The sequence below is a fragment of the Kogia breviceps genome, chromosome 1, assembly GCF_026419965.1.
Source record: "Kogia breviceps isolate mKogBre1 chromosome 1, mKogBre1 haplotype 1, whole genome shotgun sequence".
Classification (NCBI taxonomy): domain Eukaryota; kingdom Metazoa; phylum Chordata; class Mammalia; order Artiodactyla; family Physeteridae; genus Kogia; species Kogia breviceps.
Window position 1 is genome coordinate 182,244,497 of NC_081310.1, and position 22,904 is coordinate 182,267,400.

The 22,904-nt window shown below is 45.9% G+C and overlaps 1 protein-coding gene across 12 annotated transcripts in view; it reads left to right on the forward strand.

Moving 5' to 3' along the window:
• The window catches only part of PAFAH2 (platelet activating factor acetylhydrolase 2), a 62,151-nt gene that overhangs the window by 26,114 nt on the left and 13,133 nt on the right, over positions 1–22,904 (forward strand). For 7 of the 12 annotated variants that reach the window (XM_067014415.1, XM_067014424.1, XM_067014418.1 and 4 more), the window contains 8 exons: positions 116–269; positions 1,051–1,147; positions 6,314–6,382; positions 6,766–6,907; positions 8,049–8,162; positions 11,824–11,915; positions 13,349–13,519; positions 16,018–16,172. In XM_067014415.1, coding sequence (XP_066870516.1) covers positions 116–269; positions 1,051–1,147; positions 6,314–6,382; positions 6,766–6,907; positions 8,049–8,162; positions 11,824–11,915; positions 13,349–13,519; positions 16,018–16,172 — 994 coding nt within the window. The other 5 variants (XM_067014439.1, XM_067014432.1, XM_067014410.1 and 2 more) reach the window with 4 other exon arrangements.

Below are 22,904 nucleotides of genomic sequence, written 5' to 3' on the forward strand. Positions count from 1 at the left end.
TCCCTGTTTTGGTGCTTTGCTGGTGCCCCAAACACCTGCTGAATGTGTCTTTTGGGAAATCTAGCCATGCTTGGGCTTCTTGCTCTGAGCAGCTGCTCTCTTTTCTCCCTTACAGGGGAGCTTCTTTCGACTCTTCTACCCCTGCCAAGAGGCAGAGGAGACCACAGAGCAGCCCCTGTGGATTCCCCGCTATGAGTACTGCACTGGCCTGGCTGATTATCTGAAGTTTAATAAGCGCTGGGGAGGTTTGCTGTTCAACTTGGCTGTGGGTAAGATTCTCTCCCAGCTGCTTGATTATGTTCCTAGGAGATCCCAAGGCAGACACAGTACATTACAGTTTGCATTGCCGAGCCCTTTTGTAGTGGGGCATCCATTAGCCAGTGTGGTATGGAGAGTTGGAGAGAATTATGTACATAAGAGCTTTAGTTATAGAGTTAGACTGTCTTGGATTCTAATCCAGACTTTATCATTTACTAACTGTGGGGCTTGGGCAAGTTACTGAAAATGTGTCTGAATATCTGATACTTTTGCAGGGTTATAGTGTGGGACGTATGTAAAACATGTACTCTAGTACAGTGCTTGGGATATAGAATGTGTTCCATGGATGGTGGCTATTGCTCATTTATCCAGCACGTATTAATTCCACTCTGTGCCAGCTATAGTGTAGATCAAAGAAACGTTCTTAACTGCCAAGGAGCATACTGTCTCCTGCAGTTGCCTCTCTAGCTCCTCCCTCTTCTGGGTCAGATGACATTGAATCATCCCCTTTCCCCAAAGGCCCCACTGTTAGGAACTCTACCCACTGCCTTGGCATCTCAGGGACTTACTCTGTAAGTTGTTCAGTACTTCCCCTTTGGATTTATCTGCCCATTTTCTATTGTGTTTATGCTCCCTAGGGGAGGAAAGGGGAAAGAACAGGTGATTCATTGTCCTGGGCTGCTCGGGCAAAAGGTGGTTCTCCTGAGAGGAGGGCCATATGTCCTCATCACACCTGTGCCCGGGCTGCCCTTCGCATTCAGCCGGAGATTCTATAGCCCTTGTCTCTGCTAGGATCTTGTCGCCTGCCTGTTAGCTGGAATGGCCCCTTTAAGACAAAGGACTCTGGATACCCCTTGATCATCTTCTCCCATGGCCTGGGAGCCTTCAGGTAAGAGCTGCTCTGCCCCAGACCTTGTCATATTCCTTGCCTGGTTGCAGCTGCTGAGTCTTAGCTTATTCTCAAAGGGCAGGGAAACGCATATTTCCATTTGCCAGTTTTCTTATCTACCATGTGCTTCATCCCAAGGCACTGGGTCCACCTTCTCTAGAAGGCCTTCCCCCAGGCCCCTTTCACCCGGTGGAGCCTTTTATATCCTTGGCTTCTCATGTTCCAGCATTTATATAAATACTTGCTTTTAGCTTTCTTCCTCTATAACAGCCCAGAAGTACTAGAAGGAGCTTGAGCTTTATGGTCAGAGAGTCATTTATTCAACCTACACTGAGTGCACCTCGGCCTGGGGCACCGGTGTAGTGAGTGATGAGGAAGACAGACTCGCTCCTGCTCCCGTGGAGCTTGCAGCCTCAGCTGTAAATCTCAGCCATACCACTGCACTCTGTGAGCTCGGGACTGTGGTAGAACTCTCTGAGCCTAGATTTCCTCATCTGTAAAATGGAATGCTGCTCCCACAGTGTGGGTTATGAGGACTCAGACAGGCACCTAATAGGTGCACACGCCTGGCAGTTTTCCTCTGTCTCTCTACGTGGAGGATCGTGGGGTGATGAACTGTAAGATCTCTTTCACCAGATTTCGGGAAACACTGGTCCAAGTTTTACAAGTCAGTATCCATTCAGAATTCTCTCCATGAATTCTGATTTTTACACCTTGGTGTGTTATATACATAGCTTAATAACTGTAGTACATGCGTTCTTATTTAAGCTTGTGAATATTCTCTCTGTATGTTCATTCATCAATGTATAAGTCTAGTTTATGTCCCAGAGTGTTACACAAAGGCATCTATTTTTGCCTTTTCACACCTCCCACCACCACCCAAACCGTTGTCTATACTGTAGCCAGGCAGATCTATTTTATTTTATTTATTTATTTATTTATTTATTTATTTATTTATTTATTTATTTATTTGTGGTGCGCGGTCCTCTCCCATTGCGGAGCACAGGCTCCGGACGCGCAGGCTCAGCGGCCATGGCTCACGGGCCCAGCCGCTCCGCGGCATGTGGGATCTTACCAGACCGGGGCACGAACCCGTGTCCCCTGCATCGGCAGGCGGACTCTCAACCACTGCGCCACCAGGGAAGCCCCAGATCTATTTTAAAACCAAATATGATCTTGTCATTCCAGCACCTAGAACAGTGCCTGGCATATTGTAGATGTGCGATAAATATTTGTTGAATGAATGAATGAATGAATGTCACTTCCCTATCTAGATCTTTTTAATAGCCCTTTGAACTTCGTTCAGCTCTTGTCATTGGCTTACCTGAATGCATGTCCAGGACAAAGTTTCCAGCCTGTTGCTTGCTACTTGCCCTACTCCAGCTCTCCAGACAAACAGCCCTAAAGGCACTATGTTAGTTTCTGCCTCAGGGATTTCATTTGTGCTGTGCTTTGTGGCTATTCCCTTTGCTTGGAATACTTGCTGTTCTCCTTATCTCTTCCTCTTCCTCCTTTTCCTCTTTTGCCTGGCTAATTCCAAATTACCTTCATGGTCTATTTTGGGTGTCACTTTCTTAGGGACACCCATCCTGACCCCTATATTATGTTAGGTTAAGTTTTCCGGTGGTGTGCTTTCATAAGACAATCTGTACCTCTCAGTACTTAACATAATTGTAATGAATTAATTACTTATGTGATTATTCTTTAATGTCTGTCTGTTTAACTAGATTGTAAGCTCCACAAAGGCAGAGACCATGTCTGTCTTCTATCTTTCCCAGTGCCTAGGGCATTACCTGGAAAATAGTAGTTTCCCAATGAATATTTATGTTTTGCTAGGTTCCATACATTCAGCAGGTATCTGTTGAGCACCTGCTCTGTGCCAGCTCCTTGGCATGAAAAGAAGGTGGGACATATAGAGTTAAACAAATCAAGGAATTTGCATCCACTAGAGGAGACTGAATATGGATTCACATAACTGTAGCGCATGGCAGGAAGTGGAGAGCAGATGCGGAGATGAGGCTAGAAAGGCAGCAAGATGGTTTCCTTTTTGTTGTTGTTGTTGTGGGTAGGAGTGTATTTATTTATTTATTTATTTATTTTTGCTGTGTTGGGTCTTCGTTTCTGTGCGAGGGCTTTCTCTAGTTGTGGCAAGTGGGGGCCACTCTTCATCGCGGTGCGCGGGCCTCTCACTATCGTGGCCTCTCTTGTTGCGGAGCACAGGCTCCAGACGCACAGGCTCAGTAGTTGTGGCTCACAGGCCTACTTGCTCCGCGGCCTGTGGGATCCTCCCAGACTAGGGCTCGAACTCGTGTCCCCTGCCTTAGCAGGCAGATTCTTAACCACTGCGCCACCAGGGAAGCCCTCTTTTTTTTTTAAAGTTAATTTATTTTTATTTTTGGCTGCGTTGGGTCTTCATGGCTGTACGCGGGCTTTCTCTAGTTGTGGCGAGCAGGCTTCTCATTGTGGTGGCTTCTCTTGTTGCAGAGCATGGGCTCTAGGTGCATGGGCTTCAGTAGTTGTGGCACATGGGCTCAGCAGTTGTGGCTTGCAGGCTCTAGAGCACAGGCTCAGTAGTTGTAGCGCATGGACTTAGTTGCTCCACGGCATGTGGGATCTTCCCAGACCAGAGCTTGAACCCATGACCCCTGCCTTGGCAGGCAGATTCTTAACCACTGCACCACCAGGGACGTCCAAGATGGTTTTCAATGTTGATTTCTTATTCAGTAAATTTAGTACCTGCTATGTGCTATGCTGGGGTTGGGTATGCAGTAGTGAATAAAATAGAGACCCTGCTTTCAGATTGTAGTCTAGTGGGGAAAAGAAGCTAAGAAATACTATTTCCTAAGCTGACAGGTATTTTATAGAGAGAGCAGGTGAACACATGACTTTAGAGTGGTCTTTTTGGACTAAGAGTCTGTATTGAGGCTTCATATCTCAATAAACTGGGGTGAATCAGTTATAAATACTCTTCATTAACCATAGTGAAATTCCAAGAAAAGGGGCAGGGAGGTAAAGGGACATGGTTTCCTCTTGTTGCATCTGTGGTTAATTCAGGACCTGAAATCCTTCCCATGAGTCACAGACCTCTGGCTTCCCATCCCAGGGAGGAGTATATATATTTAAACATTACCTAGCCATTTGTAATGTGCCTCTGTCTCCTTTGGTTCCCACACAGTCCTGTGAGGTACGTGGGGAGGGGGATGCATATTTTACAGTTGAGCAAACAGGCTCTGAAAGGCAGACTTGTCCAAAGTTACAGTTGAAACTGGGAAGGGATCAGAAATCTCTGGCTCTCAAGTCTAGTTCTTTGCCTCCCTGAGAGAAGTGAGAGAAGGTGAAAAGAAACTTAAGACACTGACTTTCCTCATCAGTTAGGATCTGAGTAAGTTGTATTTCACAGAAAAACCCCAAACAATAGTGACCTAAATAACATAAAATTTATTTTTTGCTCAGATAAAAAGAAAGCTAAGAGGTAGACAGAGCTGATATAATAGTTCTATAAAGCTGTCAGTAAACTAGACATGTAGCTTCTATTTCTAAGGGTATCTCATGACCCAGGCTGCTTTAGGTCTAACCATTACATTCGCAGTCTATGCAATAGGAAGGGAGAACTCTCCTGAAAGTTCTATATAACAAAACTGCTTATATCCCATTGACTAGAGCTGCTCTGTCCATTATCGGTAGCTTCTAACCACATGTGCATATTGAACATTTGAAATACGGCTGGTCCAAACTGAGATGTGCTATAAGTATAAAACACACATTGGATTTCAAAGACGTCATGAAAAAAAAGAGAATGTAATAAAATATTTCATTAATTAAAAATTTTTCATTATATGTTCAAATGATGAGGTTTTTTTTGCAGTACGCGGGCCTCTCACTGTTGTGGCCTCTCCTTGTGGAGCACAGGCTCTGGACGTGCAGGGTCAGCGGCCATGGCTCACGGGCCTAGCTGCTCTGCGGCATGTGGGATCTTCCCAGACCGGGGCACGAACCCTTCTCCCCTGCATCGGCAGGCGGACTGTCAACCACTGCGCCACCAGGGAAGCCCAAATGATGATGTTTTGGCTATATTGGGTTAAATAAAATATATTATTAAAATTAATTCTACCTGTTTCTTTTTACTTTTTAAAATATATCTACTAGAAAGTTTTAAATTACTTAGGAAGATAGCATTATATTTCTATTGCTGGGCTAGAACTTAATCACACAGACAAACCTGGCTGCAGAGAGGCTGGGAAATGTCATATTTTTTTTTGCATGACAGTGTCTTCAGCTGAAAATTAGATTCTATTATTTTTTAAAATTAATTAATTAATTAATTAATTTTTGGCTGCGTTGGGTCTTTGTTGCTGCGCAGGCATTTCTCTAGTTGCGGTGAGCGGGGGCTACCCTTTGTTGCGGTGTGCGGGCTTCTCATCGCGGTGGCTTCTCTTGTTGCAGAGCACGGGCTGTAGGGTGCACGGGCTTCAGTAGTTGTGGCACGCGGGCTCAGTAGTTGTGGCTTGTGGACTCTAGAGTGTGGGCTCAGTAGTTGTGGCGCATGGGCTTAGTTGCTCCGCGGCACGTGGGATCTTCCTGGACCAGGGCTCAAACCCGTGTCCCCTACATTGGCAGGTGGATTCCCAACCACTGCGCCACCAGGGAAGGCCCTAGATTCTATTATTAAGGAGGAAAGGAAAAATAGGTGTTTGGAGTAGGCAATTAGCAGTGTCTGCCATATTTTTTCTGGAAAGTTGGAGGACAGACCAAAAAAACCCACATGCTAAATCTCACATGCATATTTGCATATTAAAGAAATAGCCAGAGTCCCTGTCCTCAAGGAGCTTACCAACTAATTTGGGAGACATACAATATATAGACAATAAAAATGCAATTGTTTGAAGTAGCCAAACTATTGGGGTTGGGGGTGGAGGAGATGTGTCAATGTACGGGGTTGAAAAACACGGTGGATTGACTTGCACATGCTCCCTGGAGGAGGACACTGGAGCCTTGGTGAGAGCAGGGGTATGCTGGCTGGAAAAAGCTCCTGGGCAAGGGCTGCTGCAGGTGGAACTTCCTCCATTCCATCTTTTGAGATGGCTATTAGCAGAGCATGGTTGGACTAGGGGCTAAGGGTAGGCCATTCTTTTGATCATTTCTCTTGGTTCCTTCCTGGATCTTTAGGACACTGTATTCAGCCTTCTGCATGGAGCTGGCCTCCCATGGCTTTGTGGTTGCTGTACCAGAGCACAGGTGAGCAATGACAGTCAACAATGAACCATCATGGGTTGGGTGCCTGCAGTGGGCTAGGGTATAGGCTAGTTCCTTATAGATATATTTTCTAGTCCTCACAACACTATGCAAGGTAGGGGTTATATTCATTTTAAAGGTGAGGAAACCAAGGTTCAAAGATGTTGAATAACTTGGCTGAAAGTGACATAGCTGAATTGGGGTTCAAACCTAGGTCAGTCTCCAAAATCCACATTTTTTTCTACTCTCCTATGTGTGCCCCTGATCTTTTTCCCTGTTAGCTAAAGGATAATCTAGAATGTCTTGGCTGAAAAGGAGGATTTGGTAAAGGGGAGAAATAAGTCCAAGTGTCTTCTGGTTTCTCTCTGGTGGTACATGTATTGCAGGGATGGGTCAGCTGCAGCAACCTGTTTCTGCAAGCAGGCCCCAGAGGAGAACCAGCCCAACAGCGAGTCACTGGAGGAGGAATGGATCCCCCACCGTCAAACTGAGGAAGGGGAGAAGGAATTCCATGTTCGGAATTGCCAGGTAGGCTTCTGCCGGTGGGGAGGGAGAGTTACTAAGCCTATAAAACACTCACTAAGAAGACTTTGAACTAACCTCTCTTGAAATCTTGGTCATAGTGGTTCTGAGCTTGTCACATCAGAGAAGTGAGGTATTAATCAAGACTCTTACAATTGCAAGTGACAGAAACGCAACTTAAGCTTGTTAGGCAAAAAGGAGAATTGGGGCTTCCCTGGTGGCGCAGTGGTTGAGAGTCCGCCTGCCAATGCAGGGGACATGGGTTCGTGCCCCGGTTCGGGAAGATCCCACATGCCGCAGAGTGGCTCACGGGCCCAGCCCGTGGCTGCTGAGCCTGCGCGTCCGGAGCCTGTGCTTCGCAACGGGAGAGGCCACAACAGTGAGAGGCCCACGTACCGGGGCGGGGGGGGGAGGAGAATTAGTTGGCTTATATAAACAGACAAGGGAGGGGCAAGACTGCTAGAACCAGACTCAAATGCCATTGGGACTTGTTTTTCACTCTTATCTCTGTCCCTCTGCTGGTTGGTCTCATCTGCTAACTGGCTTACCTTACGAGGTTGCACATGTTTGCCCTCAACATCTGAGAGAATAGGGCTGTTTTGGGGTTGTCCCCAACTTCTACCCCAAGGTGCAAGATGAAAAATCCTGGATAGAGACTCTGAGGCTGGGGAGAAGTACCAAAATACGAAGTTCCCATTAAAAATACATTGTTAAATTTTTTGGGGGAGGGGCAGTCCTCCTCAAAAGTCAGGGTTAACAGGAGAAGTAGGCAGACAAAAGCAATAGACATGTGCTATAAGTGGGCAAGTGGAATCCAGTACTGGGTTGATGACAGGAACACTTTTGTGTCCTTTTGTTGTCAAAGTGCTTTCATATGGCACACTGTATACCCGTATTATACCCCTGTGTACCACGGGTAGGTAGGTAGAGTCTGAACAGCAGGGCTGACTTCGTTGTGCTCTTAGGTGGTGCTTACGTGTGTGGCTGTGAGGGAGCTAAGCCTTTCTCAGGGTGTGGGGACCGCAGTGCTGGCTGAGATGTGCGTGGGCACGTCATCTCTGCGTTCCTCCTCGGCTCTGTAGGGGAGCGAGATCCCCGCTGGATGGTTGTGCGGTATTCCACCTCCCACTGGGACTGTCTATTGCAGGTGCATCAGAGGGTAAGCGAGTGCCTGAGGGTGTTAACTGTCCTGCAAGAGGCCGCTGCTGGGCAGACTGTCCTCAACACCATGCCTGGCGGGTTGGATCTGATGACCTTGAAGGTATGGCAGCAGTTGGTATGACCTGGAGCACATTTTTTTTTTTTTTTTTTTTTGCGGTACACGGGCCTCTCACTGTTGTGGCCTCTCCCTTTGCGGAGCACAGGGTCCGGACGCACAGGCTTAGCGGCCATGGCTCATGGACCCAGCTGCTCCATGGCATGTGGGATCTTCCCGGACCAGGGCACAAACCCGTGTCCCCTGCATCGGCAGGTGGACTCTCAACCACTGCGCCACCAGGGAAGCCCCCTGGAGCACATTGTATTCACCAAGACTTTCTTGGTTGCAAATAACAGAAGCCTAACTCACTAGCTTAAACCAGAAGATAATTTATTGGCCCAGCTAAGTAGGAAGACCCAAAGCAGATTGGCTTCAGGCCAGTATGGCTAGATCCAGGGTCTCAAACATTGTCATCAAAGCTCTGGCACTCCCTTCTCCTGGCTCAGCTCCACTCTGTGTATATGAGCTTCATTCTCACCAGACTCTCTCCATTAGGCAAGAAAGGTGGTTGCTGGCATATTCCAAGCCTACATCTCAACTCAGCTCCAGACCTAAAAGGAAAAGAAACTCTGGTAGCTTTCAGCAATTTGGAAAGGCCATAGCCTGCTTGGGTCACATGCCCTTCCGGGCCAGTCACTGTGCCAGAGGGATAGGGTATTCTGATTGGCCTGCCTATGTTATACACCCCCTTCCGGGTCAAGGAAACCTGAACACCAGCACTGACAGCCCCATGGGGCCACGTGGGTGAGGGAGTGAAGGTTTGTTCCACAAAGGAAGGGCTATGGAGCCGCATACAACATGTGTTGTCTACTGCAGGCTCATTCCTGCCTTTAAAGGAATCCCAAGAACCCCCCAGGAGGAGAGAAACTGTCCCCCCCTTGGAATTTGGCACCTGTGAAGGCACATTTTCCTCCCCTATCCAGTCCTTTCCTCCGTAATTTCAAAAGTAGCTCAGGCTTTATTTAGAGGACCAAGAAATCACACAAAAGCATCAAGGAAAAAGAAATGGAATTTTTGGATATTTTGATGTTTGTCCTTCCAGTTCTTTTAAGATGCATTTTTTTAAAAACAATAATGTTACTATTTAATACAAGCTGTTTTATGGCCTTATTCTTCATTTAGCAAAACAGTATGAATATCATAGTATGAATGTCTTCTTATTCCAGTTAATATTTTTCTATGGCTTGATTTTTAATAGCCATGTAATATTCCATTGTATGAGTGAGAATGGTATATACATATATATATAAAGATATAATAATTACTCCTTTATGAGGACTTCCTATGATAAGAGCTCTTTTCACAAACATATGCATTGTTATCTCTTTACATAGAAAGAAACCAAGGATCTAAGAGGCTAAGTATCTGCCCAAGGTTACACAGCTAAGCAAGTGGTAGAGTCAAACTTTAATTTGGGGCTTTTTGCCTATGCGGTTTGCCCCAAAGCCTCTTTAGAAAATATCTTTTAAAGGCTCTGGAAAAGTCTTCCAGGAAGAAACATCAGCCTGAATGGCCAAGAGGTAAGGCAGGACCTGAAATCTAGAGAGCTTTGCCCGCTATATGGTGTATGTCATCAGTCCCCACTGGATAAGCAGGGCCAGGCACCACAGTTCAGGCCTGTGGGCCTGTGGGCCTGAGACAGACATCGGGGGGTGGCGGGCTATGTGTAGTTGGATTGGTTAAGAGGCAGCCTTTTGGAGAAATACAGAATGAAAAAAGCTAAGTGAATTTTTATCTATCAGATTGAGCAAGATCCAAAAATTGATTACTCACCCTGTCGGCACAGCTGTGGGGAAGTAGTCTCTGCTCCGTTGCCAGTGTGAGTGCAGATTGCCCCACGCAGGGCAGTTTGGCAATAGCTCTCAACAGCGTGAATCACATAGTGTTTGACCCAGCAATTTCCAATTCTGGGAATTTATTTTACACATCCCTACACACATGTAGCATGATGTATGTACAAGGTTATTGATCCCAGTGGTTGTTTGTAATAACAAAAGATTGATAGTATCCTAAATGTTCACCCATAAATGACCACAGCTGGTTTAATAGATTATGGAACAATGGATATATTATTTTGGATAATACTAATTGCTATAACACGTAAGCCCCAAATCTCAGTGGCTTAACAAAGAGAAATTTATTTCTCTCCCACATGAAGTCCAAAATGGGTGCTTCTATGCAAGGGCTGACTCAGGGATCCAGGCTCCTTTCTTCTAATCGCTCTACCCTCTTCCACCTGTGAAACCCAACTTCACCATGTACGTTAAGCCAGGAATGGGAAAGAGCATGGAGATTTGTATGGAAGAGTTTTTATAGACCATGCCTGTAAATGGAGATAATCACTTTCATATTCTATCACAAGACCACTATCATTCACATCAAGTCACAAGGCCACATTTAACTGCTGGGAAATAGAGTCTAGCTGTGTCCAGGAAGAACAGTTTTGGTGATCACTAGCTGTCTGTACCATGGTGAAATCAAATGTAGCTGTAAAAAAGAATAAGAAAGCTCTTTATGTACTAATATTATTATGTAAAAAAGTAAGATACTATATCACTTGTGTAAAAGTATATATTCATTTTTACCTGTGTAGGCATAAGTAAGCTCTGCAAAGATGCAAGCAACTTACCTGTCTAGGTAGGGAGTGGGCAACTGTGTGGACAGGGAATAGGGTAGGTAGGAGACTTCTCTCTATACTCCTGATTTTAGAGTTATGTAAATATATTAACTTATTAAAAAAGCTAAAGAGACCTTGACCAATCCAAACGTACTGAGCAAAAAGGGGAGAATTTCGATACAAAAACTTGGGATAGAAGTTGGGAAGAGCAAAGGAGAGCATGGGTTCAGGGCAGAGGCTGGGCAGCACATCCTGGAGAGATTTTTTTTGAGCCCCTTAGCAGGCAGCTGCAGTGTTTTTTTATATAACCATGTCCTGAAGGCTTCTGAGGACAACCAGAAATAGATGCTTGCAGAGCACGTTAGAGCGAGCAGGCTCACTTTGCTAGATAAAAGTCAGGACAGATGTCAGAGGAAGTAGAACCTGAGTTGGTTTTGGTACAAGCAGTCCTTGCTTCAGAGCAAAGTGAAGGGGCAGTAGAGTGCCCCCATTCTGTCCTTGACTTGGCGCATGTGTCATCCGTCCCTCTGGTTGGATTGGTTATAAGGCAAGGATCTAAATGAAGTGAGTTCTTATTCTTTTTGGGTTTCTTTTGGCCGTGCCATGCGGCTTGCGGGATTTTAGTTTCCTGACCAGGAGTCAAACCCTGGCCACCACAGTGAAAGCACTGAGTCCTGATCACTGTAGCGCCAGGGAATTCCTGAGAGTTCTTATTCTCAACATGCTCTTATACTGATAGGTCATATAATTTCTGTGTATTCATTTATTCATAGATATTTGAATATCTACCTCGTCCAGATATTATAGGTGGCAAGATTATTAAAATAAAGATGAAAAATGTGGTTTTCAGAATTCCTGCCTACAGAAGGCTGTTCAGTCCAGGGATAGCCTGACCCGTTGCTCTCCGGTGGGCAAGAGGCGCTTAATACCGTGGTTTTGGAGGTCTCGCCCACTGTATTGTGTTTCTGCATCATTGTCTCACTGTTTCTTCCTCTTGCCCTTGAAGAGTTCCTAAAAATGCACCCCTGTGTTTCTGACCTTTCTCAGGGCAGCATTGACGTGAGCCGCGTGGCTGTAATGGGACATTCATTTGGAGGGGCCACAGCTATTCTGGCTTTGGCCAAGGAGACCCGATTTCGGTGAGTTTCCCAGTGATGCTGCTGTTAGCTCCACACACCATACATTCATTCAGCATGTATTTTGTGCTAGGTACTGTTTTGGGAGGTGGGGATTCAGTGGTGAAGAAGAAAGCAAGGTCTCTGATTTCATGGAATTATGTTGCTGTGGGAGGAGACTAGTAAACAAGTAATCAAATCCCTGGCACCCAAGTGCATCGACAAAAGTAAAATAGGCTAATAAGTTGGAGTATGTGGACGCTTCCTGGAGAAAGTGACATAAGCTAGACTCAAAGGCAAAGAAGCCAACCACATAAAGGTCTAGGAGAAGATCATTCTAGGCAGAGGGAACAGCTAAAGGCCCTGAGGTGGAAAGAAGCTTTTGCTGTTTCAGTGTGGGAGGACCATAGTGAGCGAGGGGGAAGCGATGCAAGGTGCGATCGGGGAGATAAACAGGGGCCCGGTCGTGGGGCCTTTTGGCCAGAGTAAGGAAGTTAGATTTTATTCTAAGTATGACAGGAAACCATTGAAAGATTTTAACTGTAGAAAAATCTTATTTACATTTAAAAGCCACTATGTGAAGAGTGGGTTGTAGCAGGATAAGACTGGAAACAAGGAGGCTAAGTAGAAGGAGGCTATTTCAGAGTCAAGGTGAGAGATGAGAGATTTGCTTTAGGCTGGAGGTAGTGGGATGGAGAGAGGTGAAGGGAGTCAGAATAGGTTTTAGAATTTTCAGGACTTAGTGATGTTTGAGGTGAAGGAAAGAGAGGAATCAAGGGTTTTCATCTGTGTGTCCATCATTTAAGTGGAAGATGATTGTCCTTTATTGAGATGGAGGAGTCTGGAGGAGCATTGGGGGTGGGGGAGAGTAGGATGCTCATCTTAGGGCCTTAGTTTTGCCCTTGGTGACAGAGATTTCTGCTGGACAAACTGGCCATGTCTTTGAGTTGTGGCGCCAAGGAGGCTTTTCCTGACGTTCCTGCCACGTATGCTCTGGGCTTACCTAGCAGCTTGTGCAATCAGGGCACTAAACTGTATCTTGCTACCTTGTGTGTTCTATCTCCACTGCTATTCTGGGAGCTCCAGGAGAGCAACAACTGTGTCATTTATCTCTAGATCCACAGCACAAGGCTAAGCACATAGTAGGTACTTGATGAAGTGAATGAATGAATGAGTAAATGAATGAAGTGCCATTCTGTGTAAATCAAGTCAGCTGCCTGAGAGTAGATCCAAGAGAAGGAGGCGGTCTGATCCTTCTTTTCAGAGAGTTTAAAAATCTAGAAGGATTTTTGGTGACAGGTAAAAGTGATCTCTATCTAAGATCCTAACTGAAGGGTATGGGCCCTGGTTCCCCTTCCTGGCTTTCTGAGCTTTTTACCCCACTGAAGGGAGAACTACGCTAATTGTTCTTGCTTGAGTTTCTACATGGCAGTTCCACATGTCTGATCCTGTTCCAGGTGTGCTGTGGCTCTGGATGCTTGGATGTTTCCTCTGGAACGTGACTTTTACCCCACGGCCCGAGGCCCTATATTTTTCATCAATGCTGAGAAATTCCAGACAATGGAGAGTGTCAACTTGATGAAGAAGATTTGTGCCCAGCATGACCAATCCAGGATCATAACTGTCCTGTGAGTAAAACTCCAAGATCACGATCCCCAGTGTCCTCTCCATTTTCTACTCAGCTGTGGCTCCCGTAATTTCCTCTAAATTATCCAGAAGTTCTACCCATTGATAGAATACATGAATACCTCCTGAATTTCAAAATCTTAATTCCTTTGGAATTTCATATCTGTCCTTGTTTTCCACTTAGCTCCACCTACAGTGATTTATTCACTAGTTTATATGACTTTATGACAGGGTATTATGGGATTATGTGTTAGAGAGGAAGAGGTGTGGGTCTGGGTGGACTCCAGGAATCTCTAATCTCATTTGGGAATTTTATTGAGTCTTTTGAAAAGTATGGATATAGTAGACCTTTGACACTCACAGGATGGATTTTTAGAGACTTTCATGAATACCTAAATTCAGGTATCTTCCATGAACCATCTAGTCCCTGCCTGAGAGAAACCACATTCTCTTCACTTCCATCATCAACACTGTCAGATGGTTTGATTTTAGGAGGCATTTTTCACAGAGAGGAGATTTTGAGTGACTTAAGAAATGAACTTTAGGGCTTCCCTGGTGGCGCAGTGGTTAAGAATCCGCTTGCCAATGCAGGGGACACGGGTTCAAGCCCTGGTCCAGGAAGATCCCACATGCCGCGGAGTGACTAAGCCCGTGCACCACACCTACTGAGCCTGCACCTAGAGCCTGTGGGCCACAACTACTGAGCCCATGTGCCACAACTACTGAAGCCCACATGCCTAGAGCCCGTGCTCCACAGCAAAAGAAGCCACCACAATGAGAAGCCTGCACACTGCAACAAAGAGTAGCCCCTGCTCGCCACAATCAGAGAAAAGCCCACGTGCAGCAACAAGGACCCAATGCAGCCAAAAATAAAATAAAATAAATAAATTTATTTAAAAAAAGAAATGAACTTTACATAGGAAGTGGCTTAGAGCTACAGGTGCAGGACTAAAGTCTCACTGACAAGTCTCAGACTTGGTCCTGCCCTGTACTTGAGCCAAATAGCCCACATGATTCAAGGATCCCAGGTCCTATTTCAGCAAAATGACAAGTAACTACATGTCATGGACCTATGGACTCATTCAGGTGGTTGAAATGCCAGATCCAAAGCCCGGACTGCTAGGGGTCTGCTCAGTAGGCCATGGCTTCTTCCCTTGCCCATCTTGGCCCAGGCTGTCTTCCTTGGTGCCAGCCTCTCTCCTTTCATTTTGATTTCATGGCAGCAGAGGACTGCTTGACAGTTTGTTTCCCTAAGCCATTCAGATCCAGGATAACCGTGACCTCTGGAGGGGAGGGAGAGCATTTGGGAAGGGGTACACAAAAACTGCGGATTTAGCTCTTTTAAAGAAAAAAAAAATTTATTTTATTTATTTATTTTTGGCTGCGTTGGGTCTTTGTTGCTGCACACAGGCTTTCTCTAGTTGTGGAGAGTGGGGACTATTCTTCGTTGCAGTGTATGTGCTTCACATTGCGGTGGCTTCTCTTGTGGAGCACAGGCTCTAGGCAGGTGGACTTCAGTAGTTGTGGCATGTGGGCTCAGTAGTTATGGCTCACAGGCTCTGGAGCGCAGGGTCAGTAGTTGTGGCTCATGGGCTTAGTTGCTCCACGGCATGTGGGATCTTCCCAGACCAGGGATCGAACCCATGTCCCCTGCATTGGCAGGCAGATTCTTAACCACTGTGCCACCAGGGAAGTCCCTGCATTTAACTCATGACAAGATATTATTTCTTGAACTGACTGCTGGATACTCAGGTATCCATTATATTTTTCTTTATACTTTCGTATGTGCCTTAGATAATCCATTTTAAAGTCAGTTTTTCTGCATGATATCAAATAGAGTTTAACATTTAGATCTTCCTCCCTCATTGAATTGACTAGTAAATTTAGTTATGAGTAATTTAGCTAGAAATGAACCTAGTGAGAATTTTACCTTCAAATTAAGTGCATTTGATGTCAAAGGACTTAAATTCTGATCCAGAAACACTCTTTTACAAGCACTTGCCCTAACTTTTCTGATTACTTAAAGGCAAGTTACTTCTTTTTCCTGTTTACTTTGTGTACAGTTCTGAGCTAAAGATGGAGCTGATAAGTTTTGTGAATGTTCAGAAGTCACTGGGTAAAAAAAAACCATGGGGTGATAGTTTATAATAACGTGGGAATGGCAGGTGCTGCAGACCTCACCTCAATGCCCCATCCGCTCTCCAGCTGACTCTGCCTTTTCCCTGCATAGTCCGGCTTTATGGTCTAGGAGATGAAGCAGCTTTGAAGACAGGTATACCTCCTTACAAATCCTAGCTCCATCCCTTACTAGCTGTGTGAACTTGGGCAGATCATTTCTCTCCTCTGATATGTCAAAGAGGAAAATACTTCCCTTACAAGATTGTTGTGAAAATTAAGTGAGATAATGCATGTAAAGTACCTTGCACATTGTAGGTGCTTAAATATTTATGTGCCCTAGCCTCCAGAGCCCTACCAGATACTTGTTTTTCTTTTCTTTTAGTGGTTCTGTTCATTGGAGTCAAACTGACTTTGCTTTTGTGGCTGGTAACTGGATTGCTAAATTCTTCTCCACTCAAACCCATGGGAGCTTGGACCCCTATAAAGGTCAGGAGACTGTGGTGCGGGCCATGTTGGCCTTCCTGCAGAAGCACCTTGGTAAGGAGAGAACTGGGGCTCGTGGGGCAGCTGGGGGGTGTCTCTTAGATTTCCCTGCACAGTGGTCTATACTGATATGTCTCGAATCAGGGAGATTTATGGCAAAATGTGAATGAAGGAGAGAGTTACATAGATGTCTAGAAAGAACACTTAGCTGAAAGTTTGGAGATCCTGATTCTGTCTCTTACCACCTGAATGACCTTGGCCTAGTCATTTAACTTTTCTGAGCCTTGGTTTCCTCATTGTAAATGGAACATTCACCTCTCTCTACTCCACTATCTCTGTTCTCACTCATTAGCACTCACCTTATCTGTGTTGTGGAGGAGGTTATGACGATAGATGGGCTAAATTGAGGAAGTGCTATTTAAAAAAAGAAAAAGCATAGAAGGATGATGACTAATGTCATAAATCACAGGCCAGCAAATGGCAAGACCTGTAGAGGTCTTGGTCCAGCCTCCCACCCAGAGAAGACACCCGCGTATATCTTCCCTGCTGTGTGGTCACGCAGCATGGAGAGTGTGCTGCTCTGAGGGTCAGCCCTCTCCGTCACGGGAAACTTCAGTAGTTTTAAGAATTGATATTCTAGTTATGTTTTTTTTGGTTACAAGGACTAGAGATCCACTAATTTACCTCGAGAAGAAAGGAGAGTTTGTTTATGAGAGTACACCTGGCCAGGCAGGGAAGGGAAAAGTTACAGGAACCGAGGTAGCTTGTAGGACTGACTTCTCTCTGTCTCTCTGTTGGGCTCAGTCTCTCTGTCTCTTCCTCTCATGACATCTCTCTTTCTCTTTGCTCCGGTCTGCATTTTTCCTCTTTCCACTCTGTACTTTTACTCTTGCAGAGAGCATCTGCTTATTCACTGTTTCTGCTTCCTTATCACTTCGGTTGGCTTGAACCCCTTGCGGCTTGCTCTCTCTCCTCGTGGCATCCTTTCGTCTTCAGCTCCCTCTGTTCACTGCCACACTTCTGGGATTTCTTAGACCAGATTGCCAAGAGAAACAACTGGGCTGTACCAGCTCATCTTTACGGGCCAAAACACGTTGTAGGCCACTGCTCAACCGGGCCCGGAGCTCTCTTGATCAGATGTCCCTTTCTGATCCAGTCAGAATGGAGTAGGCTACCATTATCTGTGCAAGGCTGATCCCTCAGCAGGTGCTGGGCATAAGGCAGCTTCCTTCAAGAAGGGAAGTTAGGTTTGACCTAACTCTAACCTAAGACCAAGATCTGATTCTTTGTAACTCCTCCCCACTTGCCCTGGGTATCCCCTCAAGAGCTACCCTGAGAAGCCTCAGACCCCTGTACATGGCAGCTCTTTAGATATTTGAAGTCACCTATGGTGTCCTCTCTGAGTTTTCTGTTCATTAAGCTAATTGTGCCTGGTACCCCCACCTGTTCCATGTGCAGTTTCCCGTGGGGCCATTTATTTCCCCCTTTGGATGTGCTGTTCGTTGGTGTGCCTTTTAACACGTGCTGCCCTGACTTGAACACGACATGCCAGATGTGGTCTGGCCAGTGCCTGGGACAGCAGGACTGTCACCTCTGAGCTCTAGACACTAGACTTCTAGTTGGATGTCCTGAGTGTATTAACCTTTCCACCAAGTGCCAAACAAATCTGATTTGGATTGAGTTTGCTTTTAAAATGTATCTGTCCTATTTTGAATGTATTGACTTTTTGAACCTAAATTTACATTTTAATATTTATGCCTGTTCATTTCATCTTGCTCATCGTGAGCCATTGTGCCAGCATGGGTTTAGAGCCTTTAGGGTTAATAGAGACCTTAGAGCATCATTCTTATCACTTGGTAGGAGAGGAATGGATCCATGTCTCAAGACGTTAACAGGGCCTGATGACATGGTGCTCAGCCCACTTTCCCTGTTTCCTCTTAGGCATCATATCATCAGGGAAGAGCTAAAGATGACAGGGGAGCCCACCATGGCATGATTGCTCTCCCTTGAGTAGCAATGTCCATTGAGCTAAGATACTCACTCTTGGAGACCAGCAGAAGATTCGGAGAGTCTTAGATTGTAGGAAGATTGTTGAGGACGTGCTTTATGCCAGGCCTTCTGCTAAGTACTTTAGTTACATTAGCGTGTATAATCCTGCAGATGGCCCTTTCCGATGGGTGCTTTTATTATTAACTCCATTTTACAGACTAGGATACCGAAGCTTAGAACATTTAAATAATTCATCCAAGGTTATCTGGTTAGTAAGTGGCAAAGCCCGAATGCCCCCTTGGCTGTCTGATTCGAAAGCCCAGGTGCTTCATTGCTGCACTGTTCTGGCAGTGGCTCTGCTGACCCAGGGATGCACTGAGTCTTCGGGAGACACAGATGACAGGCCCTAACTCTGACGGAAGGGAAAGGACACCTAGGAAAGGAGGCTCCCTAGACAAAACGATGCTTGTCTTTAATGTTAGAGATGAGTAACGCACACTAGGCAAGGAGGGGCCAAGGGTCTTCTAGACAGAGGCACAAAGACTGGTGCGGGCTTGGTCAGTTTTGAGAAGCTGTGTTTAGTGTATCTGGAGTTCAGGATAGTGAATTGTTGGAAGATAAAGGTAGAGAAGTGGGCAGAAACCAGATCTAAAAGCCCATGTATTTGCTGAAATAAGTTTGAATTTTTAAAATAATTTATTTAATTTATTTTTATTTATTTTTGGCTGCATTGGGTCTTCGTTGCTGCGTGCCGGCTTCCTCTAGTTGTGGCGAGTGGAGCTGCTCTTCGTTGCGGTGCACGTGCTTCTCACTACAGTGGCTTTTCTTGTTGTGGAGCATGGGCTGTAGGTGCACGGGCTTCAGTAGTTGTGGCCCGCGGGCTCTAGAGTGCAGGCTCAGTAGATGTGGTGCACAGGTTTAGTTGCTCCGTGACATGTGGGATCTTCCCGGACCAGGGATCGAACCCATGTCCCCTACGTTTGCAGGCGGATTCTTAACCACTGCACCACCAGGGAAGTCCCATAAGTTTGAATTGGGCCGTGAGTGTCCTTGGTGGGTTCTAAGCAAGGGATTGTCATGATTAGACTTGTGTTTGTAGTCTGGCTGCATCATGGAGGATGGGTGAAATGGGGCAGGTTGTGAGCCTGCCCAGCAAAGAGCCCAGCTAGGAGGCTCTTGCAGTATCCAAGTGATTAAGAGACAAGACAGTGAAAAAAGGCAAAGGCTCTCAGCTTGGGGTAATTAGTTTTGCAAAGAGAGAGAAGCTTTTTGGTGGCCATTTCCCACAGTACATTGTCACATGGGAAACTAAAATAGGTTGTAGGTGGCTCAAGTGAACTTCTCACCACTTCTAAAAAATACCTGTGATCCTAAAAAATACCTCTGAGAGCACATGTTCCGCTGACACAGGGACTGTGTTACCTTCTGTTAAGAAGATTGGTGTTTCTTTCATATGAACTACATGTAGCTCCTGTGTCTCCAGCTACTCATCCTCCCTCCGACTCTCCTGGAAGACCATTTCACACCTTCTTCTTTCTCTTCAAAGCTCTAACACCCCCCCCCATCCCGTCTCTCAGCTGCTTAACTTTGTCTCCCACTTCACTAAGAAAATGGAAGCAGTCAGTACCTCCTCAAAATCCCAACACTGCATCTACCTACCTTCTTCTTGCACATACTCAGCTTTCCGTCTGGTTCCTAGAGGTTCCTACTCAAGTTGTCTAGCTGGGCCAACCCCTCCACCTGCACGGTGGATGTCACCCTCTTTGGTCTGCTCAGGATGATTGTGCTAGCAATTTTTTCCTCTTTACCTTAATCATCAATTTTTCCCCTCTGCTGGTTTATTTCATGCTGAAATTTCTCTTGAAAAGAATCTGTCTTGACCCACACTTTGCCCCCCAATTACCACCCTGTTTCTCTGTTCCTCATGATAGCGAACTCCTCACAAGAATGTCTTCACTGTCTCTGATTCTTCTCTTCCCATTCTCTCTTGAACCTACTCCAGTCAGCCTTTTGCATCCCAGTCCTCCATGAAAACTGCCTTTGTCAAGGTCACCGGTGACCTTCAGAGCACTAAATCCAGCGGTCACTTCTCATTCCTCATCTCATTGGAACTCTCAGCAGCTGCTGACAGAGTTGGTGACACCATCCTCTGTGAAGCCCTGTCTTTACTTCCAAGACATCCCCCTGCGGATTTCCTCCCCTCTCACTGTCTGCTCCTCCTCCATCTGCTTTGCTGCTTCCAGGACTCAATGCTTGGACCGCTTCTCTACCTGTATCTCCTCATGTCATCTAGTCTCATGGCTTTAAATGCCATGTCTGTGCTGACAACTCTCCAGTTTATGTCTCCAGTTTGATCTCGCCCATGAACATCAGATTTATATAACCCACTACTCAACATCTCGACTTCTTAGGGACTTCACACACAAGAAAGTCTTTCAACTGCAGTCTTTCCCTCCTCAGTTAATAGTAACTCCATCCTTCTAGAAAGTCCCCATTCTTTTCTCTTACACCTCCCATCTAATCCCTCAGAGAATCCTATTGGCTCTACCTTCAAAATACAAATGGAAAGTAATCACTTGGGGCTTCCCTGGTGGCACAGTGGTTAAGAATCCGTCTGCCAATGCAGGGGACACGGGTTCGAGCCCTGGTCCAGGAAGATCCCACATGCCACGGAGCAACTAAGCCCGTGCGCCACAACTACTGAACCTGTGTGTCACAATTACTGAAGCCTGCGCACCTAGAGCCCGTGCTCCGCAACAAGAGAAGCCACTGCAATGAGAAGCCCGCGCGCCGCAACAAAGAGTAGCCCCTGCTCACCGCAACTAGAGAGAGCCTGCACGCAGCAATGAAGACCCAACACAGCCAAAAATAAATAAATAAATTTATTTATTTTTTAAAAAGAAAGTAATCACTGGTCACCGCCCCAACTACCATCCTGTCCAACTCTTCTCTCACTTAAATCACTCTAAGAGTTTCCTAACTGATCTCCCTACCGCCACCTACACAGTCCTTTCTCAATCAAGCAGCCAGAATGATCGTTTCAGAAAGGAAGCCAGATCTTGTCACTCTGCTGTTCAGTATCCTCCAGTGGCTCCCATTTCTCTGAGAGACAAAGCCAACACCCAGCGTCCCTCCTGCAGCTGCTCCCTGGGCCTACTTCACTGTCGCTGCACAAGCCTCCACACCCCAGGCACACTCTTGCTTCACACCTTTGCACTGCTGTTCCTGCTGCCTCAAATGTTCTTCCCGTGTAGTCTCATGGCTCACTCCCACCTCCACATTTTTGCTCAAATCTCACCTTCCTAGTGAGACTCATGTTGCCAACCCTCTTTAAAATATTGTACTGAGACTTCCTTGGTGGCACAGTGGTTAAGAATCTGCCTGCCAATGCAGAGGACACGGGTTCGAGCCCTGGTCCGGGAAGATCCCACATGCCGCGGAGCAACTAAGCCCGTGAGCCACAACTACTGAGCCTGCGCTTTAGAGCCCGCGAGCCACAACTACTGAGCCCACGTGCCGCAACTACTGAAGCCCACACTCCTAGAGCCCATGATCTGCAACAAGAGAAACCACAGCAATGAGAAGCCCACGCACTGCAACGAAGAGTAGCCCCCGCTCGCCACAACTAGAGAAAGCCCGCATACAGCAATGAAGACCCAACACAGCAAAAAATAAATAAACAAATTCATTTAAAAGACAAACCAAAAAACCATTGTACTGTCCCTTCCTCCTGTCACCCCCATCTCTCAGCCACCAGCACTGCTTCTGTCTGGCTCTCATTTTTGCCACAGCACAGCTCACCTTTTCATATCCTATGTAGTTTGTTTTGTTTGTTGTTATCTCTGCCTCCTAGATTGTGAGCTCTGGGGGGATGAGGGTTTCTATTTGTCTGTGGCTGTATTTTTGGCACCAAGAACAAACTGTGGCACCTAGTGGTGTGCTCAGTAATTTTTGAATTAATGAATATGTCGCTCTGTTTGTCAAGGACCTGTTCCATGCCAGGTTCTTGGCAGGGGCCCTGGGGATCTGAAGATGAAGGAGAGTGGTCGCTGCCTTCTGTCCCAGGTTTTTTGTTTGTTTTGAACAAAAACACCATTTGCCTGCTCAGGTGTGTCCTACTCCCTCAGCCTGCGGCCTTGGACCCTTTCTGACTGTTCTCGCCGAGTCATTAGATCCATCTGCCTGTGGCCCCAGGGCCCCCACTTGAATTGTACCCGGAGTTACGCTGCTTCATGATGTCACTGTCCTATGCCATCTGCCCTTCACTGACAGGGCCCTGCTTCCACATTCACTGGCTGGCGTGTGAAGGATCTGCTCTTGCTCAGCAATATCCATGGGCTTGAAAGTGGGCTTTCCACTTTCTCACCCTTGCTGACCGGGGTTTGAATTCTGTCTCTACCACTCACCATCTCTAATGGCTTTGGACAAATCAGGTAGCTTCACTGAGGCTCAGTTTCCTCAACTGTGAAATAAGGCCAATATGGTACTTAACACATAGGGATATTATGAAAATTAAATGAAACAATGCATGTTTAGCAAAGTTCCTGGAATGAGTTATCCTTCAGTAAGTGCTACCTTCTGTTATTATTATCGTTACTGAGTTGTTATGGGTTAAGCAAGTCATTTATGAAGCACATGTATGAATAGTAGTTATCATTATTTCTTCCACCATCACAGCCACCGTAACCAGTCCTTTTAGTATCCCAGGTGCTCCTCTCTCTAGTATGACCCACTAAATCCATGGTAGCTACTCTTTGATCTAACCTTACAACCGTTTATCTAACCTGGTTTTTTTCT